The sequence below is a fragment of the Simochromis diagramma genome, unplaced genomic scaffold (genome assembly GCF_900408965.1).
Source record: "Simochromis diagramma unplaced genomic scaffold, fSimDia1.1 OVJJ01000359.1, whole genome shotgun sequence".
Classification (NCBI taxonomy): domain Eukaryota; kingdom Metazoa; phylum Chordata; class Actinopteri; order Cichliformes; family Cichlidae; genus Simochromis; species Simochromis diagramma.
The window spans coordinates 92,814-114,959 of NW_024386747.1; the positions used below are offsets into that span (position 1 = coordinate 92,814).

At 43.1% G+C, this 22,146-nt stretch overlaps 2 protein-coding genes and 1 long non-coding RNA gene across 3 annotated transcripts in view; 2 read left to right on the forward strand and 1 right to left on the reverse strand.

Moving 5' to 3' along the window:
* Positions 1–22,146, forward strand: part of LOC120725229 (kinesin-like protein KIF1B) — a 113,543-nt gene that overhangs the window by 85,397 nt on the left and 6,000 nt on the right. The gene's annotated exons all lie outside the window — the stretch shown is intronic.
* On the forward strand, positions 17,033–20,091 carry LOC120725091. Its single transcript, XM_040017793.1, has 2 exons — positions 17,033–17,062; positions 17,344–20,091. Exon 2 carries the CDS (start codon positions 17,394–17,396, stop codon positions 19,746–19,748), a length of 2,355 nt encoding a protein of 784 aa, XP_039873727.1. The 5' UTR covers positions 17,033–17,062; positions 17,344–17,393; the 3' UTR covers positions 19,749–20,091.
* LOC120725639 lies at positions 19,909–21,806 on the reverse strand. Its single transcript, XR_005694171.1, has 2 exons — positions 20,785–21,806; positions 19,909–20,664 (listed from the first exon to the last, which is right to left on the reverse strand). It is a non-coding gene; the product is annotated as an uncharacterized LOC120725639 (long non-coding RNA).

A 22,146-nucleotide genomic window follows, 5' to 3' on the forward strand; every position in this document is an offset into this window, starting at 1 on the left:
CGCTTCCAACCCCCTGACCACGGTCGCCCCCAGCTTAATCTTTATTTCACTTCCTGGATGCTGTTTCTGTTTTCCATCAGGGTCGTTCTCATGCTTTCATTCTGTGTAAAGTAACTGGAGAAAGCAGCTCCCCAGAACAACGATTTGTCTCCAGACATTGGCCACCTCCACCATAGCAATAACCAGGAGTGCTCCAAGGATCAGGAAACACTGGGACTTGAAAAAAATGCTAAATTATTTCAGAGTAAAGTTTATATAAATGACAAACACTGTGTGCTTCCTAGTCAGTGAGGTTTAATTTGATCCCTCTTTGTTTATTGTATGTTTATTATTACATACTTGACCAATGTACGGTGCAGTTAAATGACATCAGTCAAATACAAAACCACATATCAGACAAAAAACATTGAATCAACACGAATCACTTATTTATATTGTTTTTATCAGTAATAATGGAAAAATAAGGTGTGGTTTGGTGTCACAGGTGATTGGCAGTCAGAATGAGTCTGACAAAGAAGCAGAAAAACATTTCAATGAGCCATGAATAAATCCGTTCTTTAAAAAGGATTTAAAAAAAGTCTTTGAAAGTGTATTTAAACTGTTCTTCAACTAGACGTGCATGTAACTACAGATGCATGTACTAGGACATGTAACTAGAGGTGCATGTAACTACAGATGCATGTAACTGAGTAACATGTAACTAGAGTGCATGTAACTACAGTGCATGTAACTAGAGTAACATGTAACTAGAGGTGCATGTACTACAGATGCATGTAACTAGAGTAACATGTAACTAGAGGTGCATGTAACTACAGATGCATGTAACTAGAGTAACATGTAACTAGAGGTGCATGTAACTACAGATGCATGTATATCAAATCTTACATTGTAATGTTAAAACCAAAACCTTTTGCTAACACAGAATTTTTTAAGTGTAGTGTCGTCTTTTAAGCAGAACATATTAAAAGCAGTCATACCAATACTGACTTTCAAGCTTTTTTAAATTATTAAGCTTGGTTTTTATTATTTATACTATATTGCATGCATGTTCCCATGTTATAATAAATTAATCTTAGTGTCCTCTTGTTCTGTAACTCATGGTTTTGTCACTACAGGAGCAAAGGGGTGTAACCCCTGTACCTCGGTGCTCTGATGACACCAACAGAAGTCACTCAGCCCCCGTAAACCGAGATAAACCACACAGTTTATCCCTGTGGAAGAAAATTACCACCATGAAGCAGCCAAAAAGACGCAACAAGTTACAGTGGGACAGACCCTTTAGCTGTGATCAGTGTGGGAAGTCTTTTAATCAAATTAGTCACTTAAAAACACATCCGCTCATCCATGCTGGAGTTAGACCACTCAGCTGTGGCGAGTGTGGAAAGTCTCAGACTGTGACAAGCGAATCCCCTACACGACCACATAGTTCGCTCTTTCTAACAGTTCTTTATCCAGTTGCTCGTTCGTACAATACTCGGTTGCTTTCAGCTGCAACCCCACACGCAACAACAACCTCAGGTCCCGACACGTCTTATGCAGGGGAGGCGTGATGAACTGTGGAGCTGCAGTCTGTCAGCCTCCCCTGCAGCTGCGCCACAAACCAGTCCCCGCTGCACAGACCCTATCTGGAAACTGGTTCCAGAGGCCTGAGCATTGTGTTGAAGCAAGCTACATTGTATCTAATCAGTGTCTCTGATTCTGTTCCCATGTCCCGATTGTAATCAACTGCAACGAAAAGCATTAAACCGTCTGTCCGCTGAGTTGTTGTGGCATGAATGTTCATCATGAATTGTTGAAAAATTGTAGCAACCAAGTCTTTTAAGTATTTTGTAATGGCTGAACGCAGTTTTTGCACAATTGAAAACGAGTGGGAGATGTAACAAGGTGAATCTTTATTTAGGCTGTTGTCTTACTGCCGATTACAAAGTCCAGTGCAGAATGATAAAGTTCATGAGATTAAAAAGCAAATTATTCCACTGTCCTTCATAAACTGAGACCTGATTGCCCTTTTCTTCCCCGTATGCTCTTTTGAAATCTCTCTGTGATGATTTGTAATTTGAGATCAGAAACTCAGGCTTTCTGCTCCCTACTCCTCAGGCTGACTCTCTTCTAGGCTCTCCTGACTGTTCCCTCTACATGCTGTGTGTGTCTTGTAAATCTGGATCCCTTTCCAGCAGGACACTCCTCCATCTGTAACCGGAAGGTCGCCAGCTCGATCCCTGGGCTCTCTGTCCTGGTCGTTGTGTCCTTGGGCAAGACACTTTACCCTACTTGCCTACTGGTGTTGGCCAGAGGGGCCGGATGGCGCGATATGGCAGCCTCGCCTCTGTCAGTCCCCAGGGCAGCTGTGGCGACAAACTGTAGCTGCCTCCACCAGTGTGTGAGAGTGAATGAATAGTGGTATTGTAAAGCGCTTTGGGTGCCTTGAAAAGCGCTATATAAATCCAATCCATTATTATTAAGGCAGCCAAATTCTAGCTCTGGGGCCCGTTCTTCGTACCTCGCTAAGTAAGTTAGCTGGATTAGATTGTTGACGATTTCGCGAGCAGGTTTACTTTATGTAAACAGGATTAGATCGCGGCCACGCAGGTATGTCCGCTTCATGTATATGAAAGCAACAGCGATATTCCAGCACTGTTTCAGCATAAATAAATAACACCAATGTAACTAAAGATAATGCAGCACTTGATCCATTTATTGATTTCACACAGATACATACAGGTCATTTCCTAAAAAAGGGAAATGTACCATTAATCATTCTATTACATGTATGTGATTATTACAGATGTAATTCATATTTCAGAGTAGTAATTGTAAATTACTTCGTGTAATCAAGATGGGAGACCACGGCTATAAAAAGCGAAGGTGGATTTGGGAAGTCTGTCGCAGCCATGTCCTGTCCGTATACCGCGAGCCACCCATTGCGGAAGGTGCAAGATTGATAAGGAGAGTCCTCAGAATTCAGCGTATATTGCGGGATAGACAGGATCCTTTAGCTCAGCGCGACAGTGTGCTCATAGAGAGATATCGATATTTCCGTGAGGGTATTATTTACTTAACCAACTTATTGATGAGGGGGTGCAGGACCACCACCTGTCTTTTTTCGCTCTGCCCTTTTCTTGGTTGCTGTTATGAACAAACAAACAGATTATTTCAGGGTCTCTTTTCCAAGAGACGAAAAGCAATATACGTGATAAATATTACCATTCTGTAGAATATTCTTATATTTCACTTTTACTTGTTCCCATGTTCTAGTGGGTCCTGTTGTGGCTCTAATGTGAAAGGGGATATAACATATTATAATATAATGTAATATAATATTGGATAATATAGTGTAATATAATAAATTTACCCTACCGCCTACTGGTGTTGGCCAGAGGGGCCGATGGCGCGATATGGCAGCCTGGCTTCTGTCAGTCTGCCCCAGGGCAGCTGTGGTTACAACCGTAGCTGCCTCCACCAGTGTGTGAATGTGAGAGTGACTGAATAGTGGCATTGTAAAGCGCTTTGGGTGCCTTGAAAAGCGCTATATAAATCCAATCCATTATTATTGTTATTATTAAATTACTTACGAGTTTAATTTGTCAGCAACTTTCTGCCAGCCCTCTCTCCTTGCTTTTGCAGCCTTGCAGTGTTCCCTTGCGTTCTGATTAAACTCCGAAACTCCTGAAATCCCTCACTCAAGAGTTCTTGCTCTGCTGCCGAAAAATACCGAGCACGCTCCTTCGACATTTTCGCCGACCAATCAGAGGGTTGCCGATCAATGTTTCTACTATCGATGCATAGCCCCTTTTACGACACCCAGTGATCTCACATTACTTCATCCAGCTGTACTGATCGTCAACAGCAGGTGTGTTCGGGGAACCGGATTAGCGAGCTCACGGTTAGCGCGATGGTTTGGTCTTGGATGTGTCATTTGATCTTGGATGTAGTAAGTGACATACGAAGAATGGGCCCCTGGTTTGATGCTTACATTTGGAGGACTCTCGACCACAAACTAAGAGAAACTCTGTCAAGATGCAGAAACACATCACGTTTTGCAAACAAGCATACTATTTTTATAGTTAACTAAACTTATAGTTTATTACAGTTGAGTTCCTACTCACAGACAACTGAAACATATTCACATTTGGAAAGCTGATTGTATAAATTTTCATTTGATTAATCTGAAATTGTTCTTCTGTGTCTGAAAACACCCACTCCCACTTACTCAACCAGTGTTGTCGTCTGCTGCTGTGGCAGAAGACAACACTGCAACTGTAACTAAACTGATTACAGCATTATTTTTAAAACCTTCAGTGAATTCAACGTTCTTCAACATTTTGTGTATGCTACTGTTGTACATACAGCCGATGTTTTACCTGATGGGTACAATGTTGCTGTTGAGGGGTTGCTGTGGATAGTGCTGGAGGGCAGGGCTATGTTGATCTGAGACTTGCATTTCCACAACACTCTATCCATAGTCACATACTGTGTATGCTACTGTTGTATATAGTGTATTATCTTATTTATTTTGTAGTTGTTTATATTTTATTTCTATTTTTGGATTTTCTTCTGCTATCTCTACCTGAGCTGAGGTAACGCACAAATTTTCCTGCCGTCGATCAGTAAAGTCTAATCTCCTCATTGACTGCATTTCTGATGGAGGTGAGACGTCATGCAGGACAGAGGTGAGAGGCGTGACATCACGGTGCCGTGACAACAACCTGGTGCTTAACATCAGCAAAACCAAGGAGCTCATCGTGGGTTACAGGAGAGCAGCAGTAGCAGAGGTGGACAGAGTCAGCTGCTTCAGATTCCTAGGCATCAACATCAGCGAGGGTGTCTGTTAAGTCTAATTGTTGAATGTTGCCATTGTGTTTCTTAAATTTGTACAGTCTTAGTTCAAGCAGTAGGATCAAAGCTATCCCTTTGATCCTGATCACCTCTCCAGCCACTCTGTGCTGGGGGAGGTTTTATTGTAGATACATCCTATCTGAAAGATCTGTTTCTTTTGATGTAAGCTTCCTGGATTTATGACCCTTTGGTCAGCAGGAGGTCTCTCTCTCTCTCTCTCTCTCTCTCTCACACACACACACACACACACACACACACACACACACACACACACTCTTACAGAAGTTCACACATATACATTTACATACAGTGCCTTGTCTTTGTAACCAAAGGGGGTTGCAAGGGGAGGTGTTTTGTAAACTATTGTTTGAAGTTTGTCAATAAAAGGCAGCGAGAGGAGGCCATCATCGGGGTCATTGTCGTGCTGGACACAGACGAGGCCTCCCTTGCGCAAGTAATGGATCGATCGACTGTCTTGTTTTCTTCATGATGAATAAGTCTCTAGAATTAGCGGGGTTTGTGGAAACACAGACCCAACAGTGTCGTGCCATATTAAACCATTATACACCTCAATAGTAAAATAAAAAATGTGTGTAAATTGCATGAATTAATATTTATTAACGTCTCTTTGTGACGTTATACTATGATAATGACTGCCACAAACAGCGTCCTCCTGTAACCATGGTTACGGGAGTTTGTTGCAAGAAGTGTTGTGAATCTCGCTGAGACAGGGAACCACTGAGAGCCTCAGATGAACCAATCAGTCAGATTGCTGTCTCCACTCCTCCTCCTTCTTCGTCCCCTTTGTTTTTTAAGTACCTCATATTGTTAGGATTCTTTAGCTAGTTAGCCATCACATTAGCTAGTTAGCATCACATTAGCTAGTTAGCCATCACATTAGCTAGTTAGCATCACATTAGCAAACTGCTTCGGAGCACAGCTGCCGGAGTCGCGGGTTTTGTTGAATCAGGCGTTGGACCTGCTGGAGGAATGCTCTGCGATGATGGTGGAAAACAGCCGCCAATCAACCCATTTGAGAGCTTCAAAGAACTGGCTGCAGGTACGATTGAAAGTTTGACAACACCGACTTCAACGCCGGCGCTGAAGCTAAAACACTGTTGATGCGTCTGTGATTTATTAGTGATCGCTCACTTGTGTGCACGTGCATGTAGGTGAACGCTCGCGGCATGACGTCACACAGCTCAGTTCCTTTCTGCTTTGATGTCACAGTACGTGCCTTTGATCTTGCAGCACGTGACCTCCACTCGAGTCCATAAATAGGGGTGAAACAGCGAGACCTTGCATTTTGCATTTTTAGTTGTCGTGCGTTAAATGTACAGACCGCGATCTTCCCTTTCTGAAAGCTTTCTGAAAACGGATTTCCAAAGTAATTGTAGCGAAACTAAGTCGTTGACAAGGACAGAGTTCTTAAATATACCCCCTCTCTCTGTATCACTAAACAATTTTCAAAGCTATCTTTAACTAAGACAGAGCAAAGAGACGCATATTGAAAAACAATGACCAATCAAGCAGGTAGGAGTGATCCGGGAATCCTAATAGATGAGGAAGAAAACAGAAATGTACACAGAATTTGGTTCGAAATCTGTATGGAAAAACTGGTTAAGTGAGTGGTAAGAAAATCAGGCGAAATCATCAGTGGGGAAAAAATTGAAACCATCTACAAGAAACTTACCAATACAATCTGGGCTAAAGTCAAGGATAAATGTGAGGAAATTCCCTTAAAAAACATCCAAAAATGCCACAAGATGATTTTCAAAGCCTTCTGCAAAGAGTTTGAAGATGCAGAATCAGTTCTGCAAGCCTTGGACTTAAATCAGCCAATTGTAGACCACATGATCACTCAAGTTTTCATAGAGGAAACAGCCAAACTATCCAAGAGACCATGTTGCATAAGTCGATTTTTCTCATTTGTAGGTCGACTTTTTTCGCTCCTTTCTGTGCTGCATGCAGAGTTCCAACACAGATGACTGCGACATGGGAGAACAAACCACTGTGTTTCAGAGCCTGATAGTGCCTGAAAACAAGCCTGAAAACGAGAAAAGAAATAGCAGTCATGCGACTTTGTGTTCTTGCTGTAACTTTAAGAACTGTAACTGTAACATTAATATAAAGTTGAGGATCCCAAAACTATTCACTTTAACGTAATGCAGAGAAAGACAAATAGACTTATGTAAAGACATATTTCCACTGATGACAATTTAGTCATCAGCTGCTGCTTTAAAGGCAGTACCCAGCCAACATTTATATGTGGGGCCCATATGGTTTGGAAATGGGCTGAAAAATGGGCCCCATATGGGATTGTCCGCGGGTTCCGTAATGGCCCCATATTAAATGCACATATAGGTGTTATGTTAGGAAAAACTGGGAACTAAAACGCCCCAACTGGGAAAAGTACAGAGAAACCCACCCGGGCCCCATCTTTCAAGTTTTTGTGGGTACCATGTGGGTACCACATAGGCTACAAAGTGGGTTTTAAGTGGGATTGTCCGCGGGTTCCATAATGGCCCCATTTTATAAGCCCATCTCGGTGTTATATTGGTAAAATCTGGGAACTAAATGGATCCCAACTGGGCAAAGTACACAGAAACCCACCCGGGCCCCATCTTTCAAGTTTTTGTGGGTACCATGTGGGTACCACATAGGCTACAAAGTGGGTTTTAAGTGGGATTGTCCGCGGGTTCCATAATGGCCCCATTTTATAAGCCCATCTCGGTGTTATATTGGTAAAATCTGGGAACTAAATGGATCCCAACTGGGCAAAGTACATTGAAACCCACCTAGGCCCCATTTTTCAAGTTCTTAGTGGGTACAACATGAGGAAAACATGAGCTAAAAAGTTGGAATGGCATTAGCAGTGGGTTCTGTATTTGCATCTTACTTCTAGTTTGAATTGACTAAGTTCTGGCACTGAGTGGGCCCCATGTAGTAAAACAGTCACAAAATCAGTTTTTCAGACGGCTAATACGGGTTCTGTGACACAAAGACACCAAATATATTAAAGCTGACCGCAAACAAAATCTAGTTTGTAAATAAAACCACTTCAAAAATCACGAAGGTACACAAAACAACATTTTTCACATTTATTTTGTCAAACAACACTGTATTCCAAAGTGCGTAAACGTTTAAAAACTAGAAATGTCAAACTACAGAAAAATTCCTTAGATATTTGGAACTGTAGCAACATGGGGAAAAAGTCAGATGGAAAACTGAAAAGCTTATCTTGAATCAGCAGGGTTTCTTTTTTTGGTTTTTTACAGAGCCGTAAGTCTATTTTGTACCCTTGCAGCCCTCGGTCCTCCTCTGTCTTTAGCTCCAGTGAACCACTTGGACAGAGCCTTCTCTGCTTCTTGCAAGTTGACTTTTGATGTTAAATAATTCTTCAGTGCCTCTGCAAATGAAGAAGAAGAAAAATGGGCAAGCCAAAGTAAAGTTAATCTTAGCTTACTTCATTTGGTGATGACTTGCAAAGAACAATGTTTATTTCACTTTATTGCCTCAAAAAATATATACAAATTGCATGATAACCAATCTCAGTTACACTTTCAAACACTTTATTAAAAAAGTTTAGTTTTCTAAAGTTCAAATGTCTCAAGTGAAACTAACTTACCATACACAACATTAAAAAGACGCAAATCTCTGAACTTTTTTTCCCCATGTCGACCAAGCATGTTGTACTCCACAGCCAGCTCAGGTGATATGAGGAATTTCATCATCCTTCTTGTGGCATCGTCTACACTTGTTTCCCCTGTATCTGCTACCATGGCAACCTGAGGGGAACATACAAAAAGGACAGATTAGATACTGGCATCTGGTTAGGATGCCTCCCTGGTGAGGTGTTTCGGGCACGTCCCACCAGGAAGAGACCCAGAACACCCAGGACATGCTGGAGGGACTATGTTTTTTGGCTGGCCTGGGAATGCCTTGGGATTCCCCCGGAAGAGCTGGGCCAAGTGCCTGGAAAGAGCGAAGTCTGGGCCTCTCTACTTAGTACCGGATTGGGTCGAGGGGCAGCAGCCTAAGCTTAAGTTAATGGACCGGAATGGAGGATAAATGGACGCTTTACATATTACTTAATGTTTACTGTGTGGTGATAAAAAAAAAAAAAATGGTAGTAAACACAAGCTAAACTAAAAAAATTAATTGCGGTTCCTTAACCCTTTATCCCCAATAATGTTACGCAGTATAACTGGTAGGTCTTGTAGGTTTTTTCCTCTACTGTATACTATATGAATGTAATCAAGGATTAATAACAGAAAAAAAAAAGAAATTGAAATTTTGCCATTTTTACTAAAGGCAATCAAAATGTACACGAATAAAATATTTAAATTAGTCAATTCAAATTAATAACTCTAAAACACTGAACAAAATCAAGTATTTGACCCTTTGGTTTATTTTCGGACATCTCTTTTCTTCTAAAAGTCCAGGCGTGTTGGGCCTCCGGCAGAGCTCAGGTTTGGAAAAACCTGTCGCTGGCGACTTTTTGGGGGCTAAAGGGTTAAAATAAATAGGAATTGGCCAAAATTTGTATAAACTATGAAATAGCAGAACAAAAGTAAAAAAAAATCTTTATCTGTTATCAGAATCAAATATTTGATTAGAATAAAAAATTTTACTTTCTGGAAGATTTCTCGTTACATCTGTCATAAAAGTAATAACATCTCAGAACAGAAACATGATAGCAACAGAAAAATATGATAGCAGTGTGATGTGATGGTCCCTGGCCAGATTCTTACACATATTATAAGCCCTGTGACACAAAAACCACTGAACTCTGACACGCACAGACTGTTTTCCTTCGTGCTAATGAAGAAAAATGCTGGTCGGTCTGGTATATAAAAGGGAATTTATTCTTCCAGGACCTGAAGCTCCGTAATGCAGCCCTCCAACAGCCAAACCTATCTCTGATTGTCTTGATGCATGCTCAATCATCCAGGTAAGTAAATCTCCAAAAGTTGATTCTGTTCATCTGCAGCATTTTTCTCCCACTGAAAATGCTACGTCCAGATGAACAGAATCAGCTTCTGGAGATGTTCTCTGATTGGATTGTTTTATTGGTGATTGACATGAAATTGACCAATCAGCTGAAAAGAAGAAAAATAGGGTCAAAATTTGGATGTGTAAGTATAAATCCACACACAGCCTGGAAAGCCGAGTGCAGAGTTGTTTGTAGCACCAATTCAGCCAGAGTGTAGCCAGATGGATTTTCCATCCATCCACACTGTAAAGTCTATAGACCAGCAAGTGATAAATTAACAGTGTTGTTGATATTTTCTAAAACAGTTGTATGCAATAGGAATTGCTGTTTATAGTCCTCCTGTATATCTGCATGTTGCCTCCCAATTAAAACCTGTGATAATGGAGATTCAAATTCATGTCATACCTATACCAACAGTTATCAAGTATCCGGATCGACCTTTACTGATATGCTTAAAGGAAAATTGTTATTTCCATGTATTTTCCTGTTGTGCCTTCAATTTTGAGGACTTCCCCCAACATTTCTAGTTGTGACAGTGCACCTACAACAAAAAAAATCTGTTGAAAGAGCAATTTTGTAAAATAGTCTATTTTTGTATGCACAGTTTACAAATCTGTCCTGTACAGCATGGACAGATTGCATGCTAAAAAGTTGTTGCTTAAAAATAAAACAATAAATTTTTAATTAATAACATCAGCAGAAAACCTTGTTATTAATTAGATGTACAATTTCTATAGAATACGAAACAACTCAGTTCATTTTTGATCATATCAATACCAGCATATTACACAACTAGTGATGGGATTTTCATCTCTTTTTAGAAAGCCGGCTCTTTCGGCTCCCAACCGGCTCTTCAGCTTGTTTTGTTGCTTTAATTAATTTATTATTAACAACAATATAAAATTATGCACAAAAGGAATTACTAATGTAAAAAAAAGAAGCGTGGTTTTATTTATATATGTTTGTATATAAATATATATGGTGGCCCCTAGAGACAAAGCATGTACAAACTCCAAAACCCATTTCTAGCATTAACTGAACTTCCAAAACAGAGCTATCTAGATCACTTAATTTACACAATTGAAATCATATGTGTATTGTTTGTGTATTTATACACAAGCACTCATATATATTCATAAAAAATTCCAAAAATTGTTCATTTACCTGTTATTACCACACACCAAATCCAGTCGTTGGTACTTCCTGGCTTGTGTAGTCACTAGGTAACAAAAGCTCAGCACTGTGCCTAGCATCCTGGAGCACTTCTGTTGTGTTTTGTACGTGCTTTGGAGTTTGTACGTGCTATGGAGTTTTTACGTGTTTTGGGGTTTGTACGTGCTTTGTCTCTAGCGGGCACCATAAATATACTTTTATTTATTCACTCCACATAAAATGTAATAAATAAATCATATAATACAAAAAACAACTATTTACATTTCAACTTTTAACTATTTAAATTTTCAGATTTTTCCTTTTAAACAAATTTAAAGTGAAACAACACAAAACACTGCAAACCACAACACAAATATAAAGTAAAATATGAAAACAAAAAGAAGATGCATATTCTCTGTCATATGGGCCTGCATGAATAAACTTTCTGAATCCTTTATCATCCGCAATTGAAAATAGTTGTGGATGATTACTATACCTTTCTAATGTGACATTGTTGTCCCTGGCTCTCTTTCTCTCTCTCTCCCTCCTGATCTGTTACTGTGCTACTGCGAGTGTAACTACCGCCCCTCTCCCTCTTCCCAGTGCAAAGCACAAGGCTCGCGTGCGGAGTGAAGCGGAAAAAACGTGCGAGAGAGAGAGAGAGAGAGTGAGAGAAAAAAACACGTTGTGTCATTCACTTCAAAGAGTCGCGCTAAGAGCCATTTCGTTTTGACCAACACATCACTAACAACCATGATGAAAAACGCTCATCTGCTTCCATCACCATCAGCTGATTAACATTGAGCTGCTGCAGTCAACACCATCAAATGAAGAAAATATAATCTGATTAAACATTATTCAGCTTTAAACATTGTTCAGCTTTAAAGTTACTGTGCAACTGTGTAATAAAAATGTGCTCACGACTTTGGCCTTGAGAGCGATAAGAAGCGATCGCCTCATCCTGCAGGTGCAAGATATCTGCAAGCGAAGAGGCTAGAACACCCAAGGCCGATTTCCTTTTATGGAGTTGTTTTTCTGCTAGTGCAGCACTTTCCCCCCTCCTGTAAGTTTTAGAGAATATATACCCATCCTCACAGCAAATCTTCGGAATCTCCTGATGTGAGCTGTGTTGAGAGGTTGTCTCTGTCACAATAAAAGTTCACTGATTCCCCATCTGCCGCAGGTGTCCGGTTGTCTTCATTCTCCGCCAGCCTGGTTAAGTCAATTCCTCCTTAACATCTAAAAGAACCTATTTAATGAAGGAAGACGGGTTCACTTTGTGTTTAATATTATTCTATTGCATGTTGTTGTTTTTTTTTAATCCTTCAATTGGCGTCACGAACAGGATCCGCTCCAGGTCAACTGGAACGGATGGGAGGACTTCGGCCGTGGTCTGAGTGAACGGAGTTTGGACAAAAGTTGTGTGCACACAAAAACAAGGTAAGCAGACCTTTTATTTCTGCTATATTGAACATTATAAAAATACTTAGTGTCCAAACTCCTAGTAATTCATAACCAAAATTGTCTGGCTTACTTAAGGCTTGTTGAGAATCAGACAAGTGAATAAGAGATAAGTGAATAAGAAATAAGTGAATAAGTGAATAAAGATAAGAGTGAACTGAGGTCTGACCACGGTTGCAGCCGACGGGTTGCTCTCCGGTGTCGGATACATACCTCAGTGCAGGTCTGGGACCTTGAAAGGGTTTATTAGTAACGCCTTTCTAAACAATTAAAAGGTTAAAGGCCTTGAGAATATTTTTTAGTAATATTCTCTAAACTACAGAAGGGTTAGGAAGGCCCAGAGGACTTTATTAGAAAAGATCCTCTAAAACTTAAAAAGGAAAAGTACTGGTTGGAGTCCAAAGGAGGGGTCCCTTTGATCAATAGGAGAAAACGGATCTCTTCTTAAAACCCCGATGATTTTAGTGTTTTAAATGTTTTGATGTTCTGTTTGATATTTGACACACATAAATACACGCTGAATGCTTGCTGTGGAACACTGGGCAGGACAGTTTGGTTCTCCGTTGTTCACAGATTACACAATTAAAGGAACTAGGTTCCTCTTTTGGTTAAAATAATACACCACACATAGAATTTTTTTTTTTTTTTTTACACATTTATTAAATACATAAGGAGGGTAATGAGTGACTGCAGGTAATGTGTGAAGTGTGAATGAGACGTGTGAACAAGGTGACAACCAACTAGCACCCCTATCAGGAAGCTCTAGGCAAGGTTACCCGCCAGACTCCGGTTTGGTAGAAGCTTGGTAACACCTGAAGGGATATTTCAGTGCTGACTCACCTTTAAAGCAGCGCCCCAGCTGTTAGTGCCTAACAGAGGCAGACACCCAGCTGGCCCAAATTCTCCTTTAAAATCAATAAAAGAACACTCCTCCATTGACAGTAAAATGGATGGAGAATTAGATAGAGAAACTAATGATGATGGTTGGGGTCCCGGTGTTATTCTTAGCACATTGGGAGAACAATTAACATGTGTTGAGACAGTCATCAACTCCACACACCAGCCTAAAGAAGCAAAAAAGCAGAAAGAGTTATTGAGGAAAACAGCTGAAAGGTTAATGAAAGAAAAGGGAAAGAACGAGGGGAGTAGTGGTAACTGGGGAATAATTTGGCAGAATAAGGCTATGCAGGCAAAAGAGAAAGAGGAAGAAGCCAACTCAGCAGCAGCAGGAGCAGGTGTGATGAGCGGGGTGAGACACAGAAAGGAAGCAGATAAGCACGCAGGCCGCAAAGCTAAATTTAATCACTGGGTGTGTTTATGGGAAACTGCAAAACCACACATGAAGAAAAATAGGTCTCAGCCACCTCCCTATTCTGCCTCAACTCCTCCCTCAGCAGGCATATATCCGGTACTTAATATCTCTGGTGGAATAATGACTATTGGAGAAGAACCGCCCGTAGCTCCAACTCCCCTAGATACTAAGCATTTTTGCCCAGGAAGCTCCTCTCTGTCGGCGACATCCTCAGCTAGTAGTAGAGCCCCCTCTTCTATGTCCCATTGTTTTGGAACCGGATCTGAGGGCCTAACTGACCCCCCTGCGAGCGCACCATTTGCGGTTCGAATGAACAGACAGGAACCCACTGAACAACAATTAACTGATCAAGAAGCAGCATTACGCAGCTGCTTAAATGAACATAGGTCAGTGGTCCAGGTGAATAATCATGTTGCGTCAGCCCCTCTTTCCCGGTCCAACCCCTTTGCCAGCACTCCTGTCGCTGTTAAAGGAGATCTGACTGCTACTGCAAAAACTGAGCCTGGCACTTCACCAAATGTCACAGTTACCATGTCTTTGGTGGGCAGTCAGGATCCGGAAACACAGATGAGTTTAGCCCACATTTTTGCTGACACTGCTACCCCACCAGGCGGGGAGGAAACTGAGGATACTGATGATGAACTCAGTGACCTTAACAATACACCCCCCTCTACCCCTCCCAGTTTAGGATATCAGACTAGATCTAAGGGCCCTGTGCCTCAGCCTCCAGGCATATTTCCCCTGGTCCAGACTAAAGCGCAACGTAGACCAGTGTATCAACCTTATTCATTCGGAGATGTCCAGGCCCTAGTGGACAAACTCCCTGACATAATGGAGGGAGGGAATGCCTGGTTGGCTGGTTTGGATAAATACACAGCTGGACAGGACCTCGCACTGGGAGATTTTAGAGCTATTATAACTAGGTGCACATCCCGATCTCAGGCAGCGGACCTGGAACAAAATGCAGGTACTACCATGCATGAGAACGAGGTGCCACTAATGCAGGCCTTGAGGTTTATTGGACCGGCCCTGCGCAAACAATTCCCACCCAAAAATCAAGGCACCTTACAGAAATTTAAATGGGAGGGAAAGCAAAATCCCACCCATTATTTAAATCAGGCTGTTGAAGACTGGGTGAACCATACAGGTCATCACCCCAGTAGGACTTGTTCACAGAGCATGTGGTTTAGAAAGGCGGTGCTGAGGGGCATTCCGGAGTCAGTAAGCCAGAAAATGGAGGATAATCCTGATTTGCAGGACTGTGACTTTGCAATCTGGAAGAAACATTTGATTTTTAATCTTAACAAAGTGCAGATTAAGTCTGATGATAAAGCGGAGAGCGTCGAAGATTTACAGTTGCAACTGTTGAAGGTTCAGCTGCAGAAAGCTAAAAACGACCTGGGTGGAAAAGGTGACAAGCCTAAAAAGCAGCTTGTGGCTGCTGCAGCTCCCCCTCCTGGTCCAGTTGCCCCTGATTTGTATCCGAACCCATGGCCAACTGATCCACAGCCCCCCCAGTATGGTGCTTATCACTCCCCGGCCCCTTATGGGCAGAGAGGTTCCCCATTTGGAGGAAACAGAGGTGGTTTCAGGGGAAGGGGTCAGATGGGAGGTGGTAGGGGAGGCCAGATGTATGTTTGTTTCCGGTGTGGACAACCTGGACACTGGGCTAAAGCGTGCCCTTTGAACCCGGCTGCTGGAAGAGGCAGGGGAGCCCGTGGTGGGCCCTATCAGCATCCTGGCCACAGAGGTGGACCTCGTGGTGCTGTAGTTGGAGTGCCCCCGGCCCCACAGATGCCTGTGATGGGGTGGGAGTACTACGAGGGTGGTCCCCAGCTATAGGACACCCCACAGACTGCCCAGGACGGTGAAGGGACAACGGCGGACCCTATGCTGTCCATAACTGTAGATAGAAGGAGAAGCAGCTTTTAGTGGACACTGGAGCTACGTACTCCACCATTAAGGATGTTGCTCGTGAAAGACTTACTGACAGAGTGATTACAGTGGTGGGCATATCTGGGGAACCTAAAACTCTGCCTTACACCGTGCCCCTCCCCACAACGGTTGGAGATCAGACCTTGTTACACAGCTATGTTTGTTCAAAACAGGCGCCTGTGAATTTACTGGGAAGAGACTTGTTGATTAAATTAGGAGCCACAATACTCTGCTCTTCACAAGGCCTAACTGTGACTCTCCCTACTGGGGTTGTACTTCCCTGCTCTGATGGGCCAGAGGGAGGCGGTCAGTTTCTGCTGCAACCCTCCTCCTGTTTGGCGGACTCTGCTGACATCTACTGGGCATTATTGGAAGTTGAAACACCTGCTGAACCAGGAATTTGGACTGCTTTTCAGCAATGGCGGCCGTGGCTCTCACTCCTACATCCTTATGTCCCTCCCCCTGACCCACCTCATGTTACAACTGTTTTATGACAGGCATGACACCACCTGGTACCAGCACATGTTCCAAAAGCAGTGTGAGGGGCGGGCTTGGTCTCTGAACATGTCGTGCATTTTTGCGGCACCTGAGGGGGTGGCAGCAGCGGTTACTTTTACAACAGATCAATTACAGTGGTACATGATGTCTGATGAGGCAGCTCCCCATGTGTCACTGGCCTTACATCCTGGACACCAGGCTAAGGAGCTGGGTGGAATGGTTAAACGTTCCCTTGCGGCCACTGACTGGACACCTACAAAACTCCCACAGGTTTTGTTTTCTCCATCTACCAAGACATACCAAATTTTAAATGATTGCTTTAATTCCTCAACACTGCAACATGAAGTGGTCAGCAGGTCACATGGAAGAGAACACACAGACCACTGTGATGCTGCGGCTTTACTGGACTCTCTTCCAGATTGTTTGTGGTCACTTGGACCCACAGATGTAGGTTTAGTTGATGTGGGGCCAGTCTCTTTTCAACTGTCATCTACTACCCCCTTGTGGCAGCCTCAGTACCCACACAGACCGGAGGCTGAGGCTGGGATTGCAGAAACAATTTCTGGTTTGGTCACTGCCGGTGTCTTGGAGCCCTCCTGCTCTAAGTGGAACACGCCCATCCTACCCGTTGAGAAAAAAGGCACGGGGAAGTTCAGAATGGCACATGATTTGAGAAGGATTAATGCCTTACTTGGCACTTCTACTTTGCCTGTGCATAATCCTTATGTTGCCTTGGCCAACCTCCCACCATCTCATGCCTGGTTCACCTGCATTGACTTGGCTAATGCCTTTTTCTGCCTCCCACTTCGTGAGTCACTGCGTGACATTTTCTCATTTACATTTAGAGGCCGACAATGGCGTTACACTCGCTTACCACAGGGATTTGCCCTCTCCCCAGGACTGTTTAATCAGTGTTTGAAAGAACTTTTACAAACCTGCCCACTACCATCTGACTGTATGTTAATACAATATGTGGATGACCTTTTGCTGTCTGCCCCCACGGCTGACATCTGTTTGGAGGCCACCAGAGTGGTACTTCACCACCTGGCCAACACAGGTTTTAAAGTGAGCAAAAACAAACTACAGATTGCAAGAAAACAGGTTTCTTTTCTAGGCCGCATGGTCTCACAGTCCGGTATTTCCTTGTCCCCAGAACACAGGAACTCCATTTTGCACCATCCAAAACCTCTAACTGTAAAAGACATGTTGTCATTTTTGGGCCTGACTGGTTACAGCAGGACCTATGTCCCAGACTATGTTGGCCTTACTTCCCCTCTGCGCGTTTTGGTAAATGAACAAGGCATGAGAAACCTCTCTGCTCCCCTCTCATGGACTATAGAAGCAGAACAGGCGTTTATAAAGTTAAAACAACAGCTTTCTGTCGCCTCTGACCTTGCTGTGCCAGATTACACCTTGCCTTTTCATCTTGATGTTTCTGGAACTGGAACCCATATCAATGGTATCCTGTTCCAGAAAAAAGGGGGAGAGAGAAAAGTGTTGACATATGTAAGTGTAATGCTTGACAACACTGAAAAACGCCACCCACCGTGCACACAACACGTTTCTGGACTTGCAAAAATCATTCAGAAAACAGCACACATAGTGATGAACCACCCACTAAAAATTTTGACATCACACAGTGTGGTGGCCTACGTCTCCTCACAGGCCTTCACACTCACTTCACTCAGGCAGAGACGCCTCAGTACCATTTTGGAAGCACCACACATCACCTACTCACATGAAGGCATAAACATGGCTGATCACATGGGATCAGGGGAACCACATATGTGTGAAGAAGTTGTGCAGGTACAGGAGAAAATCAGGCCAGATTTGCAGGCAGAACCTCTAATGGACGCAGAAAAAGATTGGTTCACAGATGGATGTTGTTTCAGAACTGAAAGTGGAATGTTGAAAGCTGCATGGGCAATAGTGGAACAGACAGACATGAGATGGAAAACAGTGAAAGCAGAGCAGTTGACAGGACAACAGTCTGCACAGAGAGCTGAACTGAGAGCGGTGATTGAAGCCTTAAGGATGGGAAAGGGACAGAAAGTGAATATATACAGTGATTCAGCTTATGCTGTGGGAGCAGTGCATGTGGAGCTCAAGCAGTGGCTAAGAGCTGGTTTTTTGACAGCCAGCGGAAAGCCTATTAAACATGAGACAGAAATGAGGGAATTAGCGGAAGCACTGTTGTTACCTGTTAAGGTGGCAGTGGTAAAATGCAAAGGACACAGTGCCGGATTGGACTTAGTGGCATTAGGTAACAAACAGGCCGACTTAGTAGCTAAGCAGACAGCTGGTTACTTACCCTCCCTGATTATGGTAATGGACCCAGAAGCCACACCCCCTCCAGAAAGACCACCCATACAACTAGGCCTAGCCACAATCAGAGAGTTACAGGACAAAGCCAGCCCCCAGGAAAAATCATTATGGGTAACAAGAGGGGCCACAAACACAGATGTTTGGCGTGGCCCAGATGGAAGGCCCATTCTACCGCCAGGGGTCAGACAGACAGCCATGGAAGAGGCACATGGAGTGGGGCATGTGGGACCTGCACAAATGATGAGGAACTTAGCCGCCTGGTGGCACCCTTATCTAAAAGACATGACAAAATACATGGTTAAAACCTGTAAAGAGTGCAACCAATTTGGAATCAAGCCCGCCTTCAAGCCAATAGCAGGGTACTTCCCCATCCCACTTTGTCCAGGAAAAGAAATAATCATTGATTACACAGACATGGTGGACAGAGTGGGTGGTTACAGGTACCTGCTGGTGGCTGTGGATGCATTTTCAGGTTGGCCAGAAGCCTGGCCGACAGCAAGTGAAAACAGTGGAACTGTGGTGAAGTGTCTGATTAATCATTATATACCACAGCATGGGTTTCCCGAGGTCATAAGGTCGGACAATGGTTCACATTTCAGGAACCACGATCTGCAGAGGGTTGAAGCCGCATTAGGTTTGAAACATAAGTTTGGCTCAGTTTACCACCCCCAATCCCAGGGGAAAGTGGAAAGGATGAATCAAACTCTAAAAACTAAATTGGCTAAAATCTGTGCACAGACCAAATTAGATTGGGTTAAGGCATTGCCTCTTGCATTAATGTCCATAAGATGCTCAGTAAATCAAACCTCTGGTTACACTCCATTTGAGTTGGAGCATGGCAGGCCTTTTCCTGGCCCCTCCTCTCGCCTGTTAATGTCGGATGAAGCTGATTCAGACCTCGATCCGAGGACATATTATAACATGCTCCGCAGTTTTGTTGCCCAGTATTCCTCACAGGTCGCTGAAAGAAACCAGCAAGAGCAGAAAGAGGCGGCTGCACCTGGAATGGACTACGTCCTCCTGAAAGTCACAAAGAGAAAGTGGGCTGAGCCTCGCTGGACAGGCCCTTACCGCATAACAGAGCGGACCTCCCACGCTGTCAGGCTCGAAGGGAAAGGTGACACCTGGTTTCATTACACACAGTGCGCTGCTGCCACCGAACCAGGAAGAACCTTGAGAGAGGTGCAGAAGGACCTGTCAGAAGGAGCTGCAACAGCATCACCAACCACTTGAGGGAGCCAAAACTCAACCTACAAGCCGGCTGGTTACAAAAGGGGGTGTTCTTCATACTGAACTAAACATTTTTATTTTTCTATTTTTAACATCTTTTATGATTTTGCTTTTATATTGGCTTGAGTTTTTAAGATTTACATTTTACATTGCAATAGTTTTAATCGCTGAAAGCTCATTTAAAGTTGTGTCACTGATACTTTTTGTTGCTCTTTAACTCCTAGAACACGCCCTTGGCGAGGTGGGGGGAACTGGACCACCTTTCTGTGCCCCATCATCTTCTATTAGAAGACATACAAGCTAAGTAAACATGTCTTGGCCCTTTCCCCCTGAAATGACAGGCAGGCAAAGATGTTGCGTCTTTGTTTGCTTCCTGGCCCTGGGTCTCATTCCCATTGGCATAATCCTGATCTGTGAAGGGCCCCCGAAACTTCTGACACCCTCAAGTGCAAAAGCTTCGCCCCCTTCTGACAGTCCCAATCTGACAAATGTAGCCCCTAGGGTCTTGCCCACCACTTCCTCTCCAGTTTTGCCCACGCCCGATCCATTTAGAAAGAAACGAGCCACGGTTACCTCCTGTACCCCAAGTACGACTAGAATGATTACTCTCTGTGTCCCCAACAATAAAAGTTGGGTAGTCGAAATAGATTTCGCTAGCTTTCCAGTCACTCCCGTCACCAAAGACCAAGGGGGAGATCTTTTTAACCTTGCAGTACATCTCTCCTCCTCAGTGTGGTATATAACCCTGGGAGGTTGGCATCAGTGGAAGTGGTCCAGTTTAGTGTCAGAAACGGACCTCGATTGGTCCAAGCACTCTAGGGGTCAGGCTTTGCACTGGAGAAACCAAAATATGCTCAGAATAGCAAAAAAAACCGGATCTTTCAGGCTTAATTTTCACCCTAAAAGATCTGGCCTTGACCTCCTGTCAACAATTTATACTTGCCCCTTGGACTGATCGCACCGCCCTGTATTGGCAAATGGAAATATGTCCTAGCGTTGGTGCAGCTCCAAGCTCTGTAGTTAAAGATGATAATCCCACCTCCTCGCCAACGGATGATGAAAACTCTGATCGTGATGGTGACGAACATTATCGTCTTTCTCTTGTTTAAATGCTTCTAGAATGGTTGTTTCTCTGTGGTCTTTTGTATTAGCCTTGTTATTAATTGTTTCCCTCACCCACTTCCTCTTGAAGGATATATCTGGTTGAACTGTGTCTGGTCGGGTTGTGAGGGTTAAGCGATGTTCTCAGGGTCTCCGGACTTAAGCCTGAGCGAATGTGTACTCCCACCACTGGATATAAATTGTTTTTTTCCACACCCCTTCCTCACGTTTTACCATATTCACTTTTGAATGTCCTTAGCAGTTACCGTTCTGGGTTTATTTTACTGTTGATTTATTCTTTCACATTTTCACGTTTATATCTCTCATTATTATAGTATACTCTGTACTCTCCACATTTTTATCATTACTTATACTTTTTGGTTGCTGGGTTACATGAACTGTTAATTTTGTGTCACTACCCTGGTTGCACTGACTCGTTGTATCCTTGTGTGCAGGACAGCTGTTACTGCTTTCGTCTGGAACCGAGACTGCTTGCAGCCGACCCCTGGGCAGGGTGGTGCCTGGACTCTTTTCTCCTCATCTGCAATGACAGATAAAGACAAATGATAAGACCCGAGGAGTTTTTCGAGCCAGGCTTCGACACGTCTCTGTGTTCCTTTGAATGTTACTTATTTTTGTGTGTGTTGACCCATTTTAAGATGGGTCAAAAGGGGGATTTGAAGAAAATATAATCTGATTAAACATTATTCAGCTTTAAACATTGTTCAGCTTTAAAGTTACTGTGCAACTGTGTAATAAAAATGTGCTCACGACTTTGGCCTTGAGAGCGATAAGAAGCGATCGCCTCATCCTGCAGGTGCAAGATATCTGCAAGCGAAGAGGCTAGAACACCCAAGGCCGATTTCCTTTTATGGAGTTGTTTTTCTGCTAGTGCAGCACTTTCCCCCCTCCTGTAAGTTTTAGAGAATATATACCCATCCTCACAGCAAATCTTCGGAATCTCCTGATGTGAGCTGTGTTGAGAGGTTGTCTCTGTCACAATAAAAGTTCACTGATTCCCCATCTGCCGCAGGTGTCCGGTTGTCTTCATTCTCCGCCAGCCTGGTTAAGTCAATTCCTCCTTAACATCTAAAAGAACCTATTTAATGAAGGAAGACGGGTTCACTTTGTGTTTAATATTATTCTATTGCATGTTGTTGTTTTTTTTTAATCCTTCACAAACTAATTTAGTGTTTAATGTTACGTTATTGAATGCTTTTATTTTTAGATCTTTACCAGTGCTTAAAGACTGTAGATGTTCACACCTGGTGTTAGAAAACCGAGTTCACAGCAGTATTAT

Excerpts from the sequence above, each read along its gene's own strand:
- LOC120725091 (XM_040017793.1), top strand. The coding sequence starts at position 17,394 with ATGTTGTCATTTTTGGGCCTGACTGGTTACAGCAGGACCTATGTCCCA.